Raw genomic sequence first — 12,719 nt, 5'->3', positions numbered from 1 at the left:
TATTGGTTCTCATGTTGCCCTTATGTTCTGCCCTCTGTCATTACCATCTTCTGACTTCTCCTTGCTCCTTAATTCTACTACTATCACTGCCTCAACTTATGACAATCTACTTTTGTCCCTCTCTTTCTGTACCCCCACTGCTTTCTTCCTAACTTCACAGCCCCCATATGCGACATTATGTGCTCCACCACAATTGCAGCACCTAACCTCAGCACCTGCTTCACACCTACCATAATCATGCTCACCTCCACAACGAGCACATCTCTTTTTTGCCTTACAGACTTTAGCGATGTGTCCATATCTCTGGCAGTTGTAACATCTTACCGGTGCTTTCACATATGCTCTTACTGGATAACTAATATAACCCAGATTACTAATATAACCCGGACCGTGACTATGCACGCCTGGCCCCCAGTTGGGCTAATCAGCCGAGGAGAGGGATAAATGCGGCGGAACGCGGCAGTTCGGGAGAGAGAAAGCAGCTGCCATGTGTGTGTTTATGTTGTGTGTCTTTTTGTTTCATTAAATATTAATTTGACGGTTCAGCCGGTTCCCGCCGCCTCCTTTCCCAACCTTAACCTTGTTACATTGGTGACGAAGCCCGGGAAGGAGGAGGGATGCGCTGTCGTGGAGTCCTCGCCACAGCCATCCACCCAAAGGAGCAGCCGTGGCCATCCGCCAGGGGATGGAGGAGTTGCTGCAGACCACCTGGACGCGGAGGAACGGCCACCATCCGTGAGGGGAGGAGAGGCTCGCTGCTGGCCGCCTGGAGTGGTGGAGCCGCTGCTAGGGGCGGAGGAGTTCCCTACCAGCCGCCAAAACACGGAGGGGCATTCCATCCACCAGGGGTCGTAGGACTGGCTCCAGTCCGCCTGGGGAGGAGCGGCTGTCGTCCGCCAGAGGGTGGAGGAGTGATCGAGGACCAGGCGGCGGCATGTCTGGGAAACCTGCGATCAAGTTTTTTTCTCTCTCTCCTCTCTCTCACTGTCACTCAAGGGCCTTGCCTTTTCCCTGTTTTTTTGTTTTTTCCCTCTCCTCGTCCCCCTCCCCAGCCCTAGAGAGGTGGGGAAAAGCCTGCCGGCAGGCAACTCCCTGATTTGAAATCACTGTACATTTTCAGAAAAATGAAATTCAAAACGTAAAACATCATATAATGTGTAGTTGTAGTGCTTTCAATATAGCAAAGGGTGAATATAATTGAAAAATCACTCCTTTTTGTTTTTATTAGCATTTTTCATACTGTCCCAACTTTTTTGGAATTGGGGTTGTACACAACAGGAGAAATTCGGAAGAGTGCTGTTTTTTCCAATACAATGAAAGTAACTGGGGACTGAGGCTGTCAGTAATCAACATTCTACCTAACGTTTCCTATTGTGTTCCACAGCAGATAGAAAAACGTACGGGTTTGTAACGACATGAGGATGAGTAAATGATTACAGAATTTCCATATTTGGGGGAACATTGACATTGTTTTTGTACATGTGCATTTCTAGGTTGTTAAATCTACAACAGGACCTGGTGAGTTCCTGAGGAATTCTCTGTGGCACACTGGAGACACAAATGACCAGGTGCGCTTGCTGTGGAAAGACCCTCGTAATGTGGGCTGGAAGGACAAGGTGTCTTACCGCTGGAATCTGAAGCACAGACCTCAGGAGGGATACATCAGGTTATAGATCTAAAGTGCTGTTCACAAAGGCATAAACACTGGAAACATCAGACTTAAAGGAATAGTTCACCCAGAAATGAAAATTCTCTCATTATTTACTCACCCTTATGCCATCCCAGATGTGTTTGAATTTCTTCTGCAGAACAAAAATAAAGATTATTTGAAGAAGCTTTCAGCACTGTTGGTCCATACAATGCAAGTGAATGGTGGCCAAAACTTTGAAGCTCCAAAAAGCACACAAAGGCATTATAAAAGTAATCCATGAGACTTCAGCGTTTTAATACGTCTTCTAAAGTAATCCATTCGGTTTTGGGTGAGAACAGACCAAAATGTAACTCCTTCTTCACTGTACATCTTGCCATTGCAGTCTCTATGAACAATCATGATTTCAAGGTCAGTTACACTTCCTAGTACTTGACGCATGCACGTAGCACTAGGAAGTTTAATCGAGCTTGAAATCATGATCGCCAAGGAGACTGCTTATGTTTTATAGAGATTTATAGTGAAAAAGAAGGTATATTTTGTTCTTTTCTCACCCAAAACTGATTGGATCACTTCAGAAGACATTGATTAACCCACTGGAGTCTTATGGATTACTTTTATGCTGCCTTTATGTGCTTTTTGGAGCTTTAAAGTTTTGGTCCCCAATCATTCCATTGTATTGACCAACAGAGCTGAGATACTCTTCTAAAAATCTCCATTTGGGTTCTTAAGAAAAAATAAAGTCACACATCTGGGATGGCATGAGGGTGGATTTAAATTTTTTGTTGAACTATGCCTTTAACTGAATTTGCATGAGTTTGCAAAGAGAGATAAGTTTTTGCTTTATGTCACAGAGTAAAGTTCTATGAGGGTACTGATTTGGTTGCGGACTCTGGGGTTGTTATTGACACCAGTATGAGAGGCGGCCGTCTTGGGGTGTTCTGCTTTTCACAGGAAAACATCATCTGGTCCAACCTGAGATATCGCTGTAATGGTGAGTACACTGCTTAAAAGAACTGTTCACCCAAAAATGAAAATACTGTCATAATTTACTCATCCAAAAGATGCTATTTGCAGCAGAACACCAAAAATTGACATACAGAGGCCTGGGTAGCTCAGCGAGTATTGACTCTGACTACCACACCTGGAGTCGTGAGTTTGAATCCAGGGAGTGCTGAGTGAATCCAGCCAGGTCTCTTAAGCAACCAAATTGGCCCGATTGCTAGGGATGGTAGAGTCACATCCTCGTGGTCGCTATAATGTGGTTCTCGCTCTCGGTGGGGCGCATGGTGAGTTGTGCGTGGATGCCGCAGAGAAAAGCGTGAAGCCTCCACACGCACCATGTCTCCGCGGTAACGCGCTCAACAAGCCACGTGATAAGATGCGCGGATTGATGGTCTCAGACGCGGAGGCAGCGAGATTCGTCCTCCGCCACTCAGATTGAGTCACTATGCCACCACGAGGACTTAGAGTGCATTGGGAATTGGGCATTCCAAATTGGGGAGAAAATAAAAAAAAAAAAAAAAAAAAAAAAAAAACAAAATGGACATGCAGTGAAAGTAAATGGTGACCATGGCTGTCAAGCAAGGTTTTCAGTGAATAAAACAAAAATTTTAGTCTGTTCCACACACAATGCTATCATAAGGCTTTGTAAGACTTGGAATATAGTGCATGAATCATTTGGACATACTGTACATTTATGATGTGTTTATGATGCTTTTTGTCAATTTTGGCGTCTTACAGCTCCTGGTCCCCATCCACTTTCATTGTATGAAAATGAACAGCTCAGACATTCTACTAAACTTCACCTTTGGTGTTCCACAGAAAAATGATAGTAGTACAGGTTCTAGTTTTTGGGTGAACTATCCCTTTAAATGTTTGAGGAGCAATCAACTTGAAAAGAATTCTGAAAAGTTATTTCAGTGCATATATTAATTTATGTACATCTTTTAACATTTACAGACACAATCCCTGAAGACTTTAATGAGTATAAAACCCGGCTGTAAAGAAACTAAGCTAAGAAGAAACAGAAGCACAATCAGAGCTAAAAACATGTACAAACACAAACTTTTCTCCATTAAAACCTGGAACATTTACTCACATTTGCATTCTAGATAAAATATAGTTTTATAGCTGCTGTATGCTGTATTTACTCCTATCGTATTCCTGCAGTAAGCACAATAGGGTAACATTCATTTGCAAAGTAAATATCTTTTATTAGATAAGGGATGTATGAAGTAGGGGGAGAGAGTAAGTTTTATTAGTGCTGTTTCCTTTTAAATGCACTACTAAAAATGAAACTCAATTTACATAGACAAACACCCAATAAAATTATTTTTTTTCAGGAGGAAAATGCACCATTTTATCAATTTTTCTTTTTATTTAAAGAACCAGCAATACCAATAAAAACACTAAAAAGAACATGGTCCCGTAACAGTTAGGCTCATATGACTATGGAATGTGTTGAATTGATGGGAACAATGAAAATAAACAAAAATGAAGGCATATAAATGAGGAAAGTACTTCTTTGTTAACTTACTGTATACATTTTTGGGATGATAAGATGTATTCATGCAAAATAAGTGAGAACAAAACAGTGCAAGATAAAAAAAATTGCAATAGTATGAGCACATCTAGAAAACAAAGCAATATTGAAAAAAAGAAAACACGTTTTTGCAGCTATCTTTATGAGGACTCTCCATAGACATATTGATTTTTATACTGTACGAACTATAGATTCAGTACCCTAACCCTACCCCTAAACCTAACCCTCACAAAAAACTTTCTCAATTTTTACATTTTCAATAAAACATCATTTAGTATGTTTTTTAAGTGATTTCAATTATGAGGACACTAGAAATGTCTTCATAAACCACATTTATAGAATAATACCCTTGTAATTACCAGTTTGTAACCTAAAATAATGTCCTCGTAAACCACACAAACTGTAGATTTAATGTTCAGCATTTTTTGTACATAAAGCAAAGCATGTTTCATCCAGACAAACACTGTTAATCCCACGCAATACTGAGCACCAAATTAAAGAAAAATAACGGGGGGGGGGGGGGCAACAAATTAAAGACTTCGCCTGAAAATGTAATTAACATTTTAATTGTCATGATCCTGAAAACATTTCAACTGATAAATAGAGAACAGAGCTGATATATTGTTGACTAATATTTTACTTCTTTAATCAAAAATACTATGTCCATAGCTTTATGCAGCTGAAGCATTTAAGGCAATCACAAATCCTTTGCTCATTTTGATTGTTACAAACAAGGCCAATTCTTAAAAAAAGAATCTAACAGATACTGTAGGGCTTATATCTTTACACGAAGTAAAAAAATACCAGCTCCCATTGTACAACACATTCAACACCCTAATGGGATTTTGGTTCTTCTGTTGTTTGGTCAATAACACAATCCTGTCTCTCAGGAAGCATGCCAAGACATCTACAACTGCTACACAGGAAATAACCTTACAATGTCAAACAATTCCAGTTCTAGAATCTGTCTTTCATAGACAGTAATGCAGACAACAATGTCATCTACTGGGGAGCATTAGGAATGCTAGATTACATGTAATAAGAGAAAACCCAGACAGCTCTTATAACTATGTAAACTGAACCCTGCAAATAAAGATTTTATAATGACCAATAATCAATACAAAAACTATAGACATGCATTTATATCAACAAAAGCCTCTGACTTCAAGATTAAATATATGATCTTAGCAGTATACTGTAAAATGCTTTGTAAGTATAAAAGATGGTATAAATGTTTTCTTTTAGATTTTTTTTTTCTTTTTGTTTTGAAAATTGGCATGCTTGCAAGCCTAGTGCATGAGCTTGAATCTAATCTAATCTAAAAATAATAGGACAGCCAAGGTCTAAAGCACCATTTCCATTGCAATTGTAACAAAGACTGAAAAACTGACATGGGGATTGGTGACTGTGGCAGTGTAGGATTTTTTGGAAATAGGCAAATGTTGTGCCTATGGCTTTGCCCACCCGTTGCAAATCAATGACAAACATTTACTAAACGTGGCAGTCACGTGTTTTCCTTAGAATGGTGTAATTCACTGTACAAACCAGTCAGCCAAACATATATCATCTCTCCTGAGCTTGAGGCTGAAGCTACAGTATGAGGTGAAAGATAAAGCCTTAGTTCTAATTTATGAATGCTGCTGACTTATTTGGAAATACTTTCTGTTTTCTGGTGTGATCTTACAAGGAAGCTACGGGGCATTTCTATAAAAAAGGTAACAAAACCTTTCATTTGAGTATGATTATAGATATAAACAGTATGTACAGGTATAACCAATAATACTATCGTGGCATATTCATTTCTAAGCTGGTGTTTTGCCCTTAACACATCCGGAACACACTGTGCACCTCGACTTCTAACAGTGTTTCCACAAGTCCAGTCATCTTGACACTTGTGGCCATGCAAGCAAGTAGCACTCTGACCTGTTTGGAAATTTTCATTTAATAGGTATATTTAGCCACACGAGAGGCCTTTACCTTGTTTACTAAAACACTTTCATGTTAAAACACAACAGCGTCTTACAAAACACAAAAACATTAAAAAAAAAGCAGAGAAATAAGCAGTGGAGTGAAAAATCACAGATGGTTTGTTGATTTGCATAGAATTCTTCAGCTACCATAAGACAAAACTGTGACAATCAAAGAAACGTTCAGGTGATGTGTGAGCCTGAGTAATGCTTTTGTTTTTATACCTTTGTGTTCTGATGGTAAAAATAAAAGAACCATACACCAGCACTTTAACAACCTCAACATGATTTCTGTATCAAATTTCCATCAGACAGTGATTAAAACCAAAAACACAAGTGACTTTGAGGCATTCAAAGCTTTTACTTGAAAATTCTAAACAAATAAAAAATGAAATAACAAATTACAAAATAAAAATAAAAAATACACACATATACACACTCACTCACACAGTAGTAGTAACTGGACAGTGGTGATATTGGATCAAAGGTTTTTAGGCTTCAAATCTCTTTGGGCAGAGCATGGGGGCCACCAGGGTCGACATGTACAGAAAGAGACAGACCCAACAGGATGCCATCTTGATCCAGAACACAGACCAGCTCCCCTCCAGCAGCCTCTCGATCTTTGCACTGTCATAACTGCACAGAGACAAGATGATGTGTCCAATATACATATTGCATGGTGACCTCTGACCTTCCAATGTAAAAGACTTAAAAAATCTTCTTATTCAAATTTGAATTCAAAAGTTATTCCAGTTTTCAAATTTTAACTTTAAATTGTTCATATACCACTAAAGAATCAAAATCAGCCAATTAAAAACAAACAAACTGACTTTTTCCTTGTTGTTCCATATAATCCCTTTACTTAATTAAAATAATTAAATTCTTTATGATTACTTTCGACAAAGCTTATTTTGAGGAACAGAAACCTCTTACAGTAAATCAATCTAAAACATTCACTTGTATAAAAAAAAAAGAGAATATGCTAAACACATTTTCAAAGTCATACCTGTTCATATACATGTTCATATAACACAAACGGTGTCTTAAAAAGTGAACTTTAAATTAAGTGAAACAATGGGTATAGACTTACTGAAACCAGTTTGTTACAGTCATCATGACATAGAGGGAGCCAAGGAAGAAGACAAAATGGAAATAGCAGTAGCTATAGATAGTGCCCTCTTTCTCATCATACATCACGTTCTGTCCTCCTGCTGTCTTTTCATCATCATAATGGTCTGAAAGGGGGAAAAACAGTTACTACGAGAAAACTGTAGTACTTTGTCTTGACCACCAGGAGGCTCTCTCTACCCTTTTCTACATTTCCAATTGCATTACATTTAGATTTCTGCATTTGGTAGACAGTTTTATCCACTGGATTCAAGATACACATATCATCAGAATACCTTGGAATTAATTGCGTTCCTTGAGAATTGAAACCATGACCTCAGCACTGATAGTGACAGGCTCTACCTGTTGAGCTACTTTCTTTCTGTCTTACTCTCTGATTATTATATCATTCAGGTTAGTTGTGATCATCACTTGTTTCTTCTAAAAAGGTGTTTTCAACCACTTCAGAACTAGGGCACCCACTCAGACTCTCTGCAAACCCAGGGACCCAGAAAATAAGAAAGCTAGATTTTTTCAAAACTTTTAGTACATTAAATAACACTATTACATTATATGATGGTTATCAGATTAATCAATTTGTTATAAATTATGTTTTATAAATTTTCCATAGACCCCCCCCCGGTTGAAACCCCTGGCTCTAAAACACACGCACACACACAAAACCCTAAAAGGCATTGATATAGACAGATAAAAATAAAAATGATGATACCTGTATCATCAGTCCAGCAGAAACAGCAGCGTGCTCTCTGAAAAAAAGCAAACAAAAGTGATTGACTATTTGGCTGGAAAGAATATTGTTAAATGCAAAGTCTGAAAAACCATTGCAAGTTTTCACCTCATTTTCTGGCATATCGTTTCTGTATACTCGCAAAGCTGCAGAGCTCCTCTTGGTGGTGGAGATCAAACTGCAGAGAAAGAGTATTTTTATTTGAACTCAAAAGGCATGAAAAAGCATGGGGGCAGCATTTAAACTGTAGAAGCAGAAAATTCCCTAGAACTCTGCAAGAGTCAAAAAACAAGTCACTTTTTTGAGTTTGAAAGCTTTGTTTTGCCTCATGAAAGTTACTGAAAATATAGCAAAATCATTTTGGCTCAAGGCACCACAGTGAATAACAAAGCTGGCAACTAATGCACATCACAGTGAATCACATATGTGTGCAAATATGGCCTTGGAGGGATGTCTGCAGTTAATGAGAAACACATGTGAGGCCACCTCTTCACAGTACTGTATGCAAGCTTCTAATCTTCACTCCCTTTCCTACCACACTACCTGCTTTTAAATCTAAATGAACATCTTGTCAAGCCAGAAAATTACATGTTTACATTGCTGCAGGGATCTTTTTTTGGGATCACCAATTTAAATAACATGTTATGGGGATTTGCACCCATCCAAGAAAATCTAAGCTTCTTTGAAAGGATAGTGCACAAAAAAAAAAAAAAAAGAAAATTCTGTGATCATTTACTTACCCTCATGTCGTTCCAAACTAGGGCTGCAACTAATGATTATTTTGATAATCGACGAATCTAACGATTATTAGAACAATTATTCGACTATTCGGGCGATTATTGCAACGATTAATCATTAGCTCTTAATCGACTATTCAGCTTGTGCCCGACTTAAAAGGTTGTATTAAACATGCTTACTAACAATAAAGAGGACAAAATCATCTTTTAAAAATACCTCTAAATGACATTCACTGAATTAAAGGAAAAAATACTTTTTATTAAGTTTAATTCAGTAAAAATTTCACTACAAAAAAATCCTATTGTTATCAAGTGTTTTTGTCTTGTTTCCCATTTCAAATAGTCTAAAAATCATTAAAACAAGTTACATTTACTTGAGAAGCAACAAATAAGATATTTAGACAGAATATATCTTAAATATAAGTCTATTTCATATATCAGTGTGTATTTTCACTTGGTTATACTTCTGCGAGAGGAGTAAAGACAAAATAAACTTATATTCAAGATCTATTCTCTAAAAGCAAGTTTAAATATCTTATATGCTGCTTCTCAGGTGAATGCATCTTTTTTAAAGGATTTTTAGATATTTCATTGTATTTTTAATATTATATTCAACATTTTCAGATAACAATTTTTTCTTCTGCAGTATAGCTGTTTAAGTAAATGTACGTTGTTTTAAAGGAGTTTTAGATATTTATATTGGAAAACAAGCCAAAACAAAAACAAATCAAAAAAGTATTTTGTTGCAGTGTATAATGGGGTGAAGACTACCCTCTCTCACCTTTCTGTTCACTTCAATCCATCTTTAACTCTCATAAAACAAACTCTCTCTTATTAATAAAGCTGCGTATTGCCAATTTTCGCTCGAGGGATGAGCGTCCCCGCGACAGTGTGTGCATCAGCGGGGTGCAGTTTCAATCTCTTCCCCTTAGATCGGGACATTCGCGCAACTCATAAACCGCACAGAGAAATGGCAGTTTCCTTATTATTTTAACTTTAATAAAGCTATAACGCATTAAATAGAACTGCATTAATGATGTAACGCCGGTGTTTCCTTTAAAGACGCTCGACACGCAAATTTTGCTTAAGCTGAGCGTCAGCTCCGGCTCTGCTTATTCCACAACAAGAGTGCTTCTGTATTATAATTCCCTCATACTTTGCGATCTACATCACCTTAAGCTGTTTGGAAAGTTTAGAGTGCGTCTGGACTTTGAGATGTGTTTTCTTCCTCTCCTCAGTCAGGAGTGAGCTTCAGTGCTGCTCTTGTGTGCAATCATTAGAGTTTCATATGATCTTATGTTACGTTAAGATCAAACGACTATTCGACAACGAAAATTTTTGTCGACAATTTTTTGTAACATCATTTCAGCCCTATTCCAAACCCATATGAGCACAAATGGAGGTATTTTGCAATATGAGATATGAAAGCTTTGATCTAAAATCTCCTTATGTGACTCATGAAAGTCATATGGGTTTGGAACAACATGAAGGTGAGTAATGGAAGGAGTAAATGATCACAGAATTGTCATTTTTGGGTGAACTACTGCTTTAAGGACAGGTTAAGTCCATAAACCAAATTTGTATTGCTCCTACCAAGAGTAGAGTATGCAGCCAAACAGTATAGCCGTTCCGACACCAGTCACTATGTTAGTGTCGCTTTTCAGACCCGAGTTGAAGGGAAAGATGCAGACAGTGACATTGGCCACGGCTGAAAAGAGAGAGAGCACAGGACAGATTTTAATAAGGGCATAGGTTAGGGGTGTTAATGAGTGTCGTGGATTTAATGCATTGAAGTAGCCTGAGTTTACAATTCTTTCGAAACACAAACTATAAGAGGCCCAACAGACCACACTCAGAAACACACCCAGGATAGGGACAGTGGAGAGAAACCACTGTGTGATTAAGTGTTAGAGTGAGAGACACTCACTTTCGATGGGTTTGCTGGCGAGTGCTGAGAATGTGAGGTACATGACGTAGACGGTGATGACCGCAGGCTGCAGCAGATCCGAGGTAGGCTGGACTGTAAAGAGGAGAGAGAAACACTAGATTTTGTTGGTAAATAGCACCACATACAGATTTCAGATCTCAAACATCACAAAATATTGCCTCATTTCTTCTTAACCCTTCCTTGTCCCTGACATTGATGTTTCACCGCAGTACTTACCAGGTAAAATTGGCCCTGACATGGCAAATCACAGTTCAACAATGTTCCCCACAAAAACTGTTTTATCTTCAAAAACCAACCTTTTACTAATTTGCAAATGTACAACACACGTACACACACACTGTTTCTATCATGGTGGGACTTCCCTTTGACTTCCATTATTTTTACATAGCATGAATGATGACTTCTTTGGTTTTGTGTGTGTGGCTATGTAATTATGAGTATAAGAGTGTACTTCTATTACTATTATTACACTAGCATTATTATTCTGGCATAATACTGCTTTCTCCAGAGTTTTATTGTTAACCAGGTAAAATTGACCCTGTTTGTTACTTTTTAATCTTTGTTTATAAACACGTCATTGTTTTACATTGGCATCTTCAAATCACATGTGTGGAGGGCACCAAGAATGTTCAGGCTGAAAAGTTGAAGTTGCTGAAAATCTGTGTTAAAAGTCTAAAAGCCATAAGGACAAGGAGGGGTTAAAGAAATTTTATTTGTTCAACCTAATCTAAGGACAGCATAAAACAATACCACAAACAATAATTTTGACTCATCCCTCAGTTTGTAAAAAAAAACAAAAAAAAACGTGTTTGCAGAAATGCAGTTAAAATAGAAGTATGTGGGGCAAGGCATTGCACTGGGAACGTTAAAATACAGTTTCAAAAGTATAGTTACACGGTTTATATCCATGTTATATCCAATCATTAGTCTACTGTAATGACTGAAAATCACATCACTTTACATATGTGATGAGGAGGAGAGTATGGCTGGGCCGTGAGGATGCACGCCCTGCGCTGAATTGTCATAATCAGCCGGGAGGAGGTAAAGACAAGCCAGAGGTGCCAGTTCGAGAGAGAAACATGCGGCCGCTGTGTGTGTGTCTGTGTTTATGTTTAAGTTGATTTATGTCATTAAAGTTATGTTGACAGTTCTGCTGGTTCCTGCCTCCTCCTTGCCCATCTTGTGAACCCTGTTACACTGGTGCCGAAACACGGGAAGGAGGAGGGATGCGCTGTCGTGGAGTCCTTGCCGCTGCTGTCCACCGGGAAGCAGAGGACCCGCTGATGTCTGCCAGGGGATGGAGTCGCCGCTGTTGTCCGCCAGAGGAACCGCTGATGTCTGCCAGGAAGTGTAGGAGCCGTTACCGTCCACCGAGGGTCGGAGGACTTGCTGCAGTCTGCCAGGGAAGAAGCAGCTGTTGTCCACCAGGGGGCGGAGTAGTGGCTAAGGACCAGGCGATGACATGACCGGGACCGGCAAGCAAATTTTTCTCTCTCTCTCTGCCTCTCCCCCTCGCTCTTTCCCTCTCCCCTCTCCCTCCCCTCATCTCATCTCTCCCAGGGCTCCAGAGAGGTGGGAAATACCTGCTGGCAGATGGACGGCCGGAAGGGCAACCCCTCCCCTCCAGGAAGAGAGGGGAGTACGTCAAGCTAGAGGTTACCCCGGCCTGAATCGGGTGGTGGGGGAGTGTGACGAGGAGGAGGGCTTGGCCGGGCCGTGAGGACGCACACCCAGCACTGAATTGTCCTAATCAGCCGGGAGGGGGATAAAGACGAGCCGGAGGCACCAGTTCGAGAGAGAGACACACATGGCCGCTGTGTGTGTGTCTGTGTGTTTATGTTTGTTTAAGCTGATTTATGTCATTAAAGCAATGTTGACTGTTCTGCCAGTTCCCGCCTCCTCCTTGCCCATCTTGTGCACCCTGTTACAACATAAATTTTTTAACGGTAACAATACTGACTTGTTCGAAACACCTGGCTTTTTAATTTTTTTGCAAGAATCCATGATCACCAATTGTAG

General features: G+C 39.3%; 2 protein-coding genes across 2 annotated transcripts in view; one reads left to right on the top strand and one right to left on the bottom strand.

The window, feature by feature from the left end:
* thbs4a (thrombospondin 4a) overlaps positions 1 to 4,719 on the top strand; it is a 28,480-nt gene extending 23,761 nt beyond the window's left edge. Inside the window, exons 19-21 of the mRNA XM_051696014.1 lie at positions 1,494 to 1,666; positions 2,503 to 2,642; positions 3,611 to 4,719. Coding sequence (XP_051551974.1) covers positions 1,494 to 1,666; positions 2,503 to 2,642; positions 3,611 to 3,654 — 357 coding nt within the window. The 3' untranslated portion in view covers positions 3,655 to 4,719. The remainder of the gene's footprint in view (positions 1 to 1,493; positions 1,667 to 2,502; positions 2,643 to 3,610) is intronic.
* Positions 4,720 to 6,501: 1,782 nt separating this feature from the next.
* serinc5 (serine incorporator 5) overlaps positions 6,502 to 12,719 on the bottom strand; it is a 43,146-nt gene continuing 36,928 nt past the window's right edge. Inside the window, exons 7-12 of the mRNA XM_051696041.1 lie at positions 10,680 to 10,772; positions 10,346 to 10,460; positions 8,124 to 8,193; positions 7,998 to 8,034; positions 7,251 to 7,395; positions 6,502 to 6,796 (exon numbers count right to left, since the gene is read on the bottom strand). Of these exons, the coding sequence (XP_051552001.1) occupies positions 6,652 to 6,796; positions 7,251 to 7,395; positions 7,998 to 8,034; positions 8,124 to 8,193; positions 10,346 to 10,460; positions 10,680 to 10,772 (605 nt within the window). The 3' untranslated portion in view covers positions 6,502 to 6,651. The remainder of the gene's footprint in view (positions 6,797 to 7,250; positions 7,396 to 7,997; positions 8,035 to 8,123; positions 8,194 to 10,345; positions 10,461 to 10,679; positions 10,773 to 12,719) is intronic.

This window comes from Myxocyprinus asiaticus, chromosome 4 (genome assembly GCF_019703515.2).
Source record: "Myxocyprinus asiaticus isolate MX2 ecotype Aquarium Trade chromosome 4, UBuf_Myxa_2, whole genome shotgun sequence".
Taxonomy (NCBI): Eukaryota; Metazoa; Chordata; class Actinopteri; order Cypriniformes; family Catostomidae; genus Myxocyprinus; species Myxocyprinus asiaticus.
This window is presented reverse-complemented; position numbering and strand designations above follow the sequence as displayed.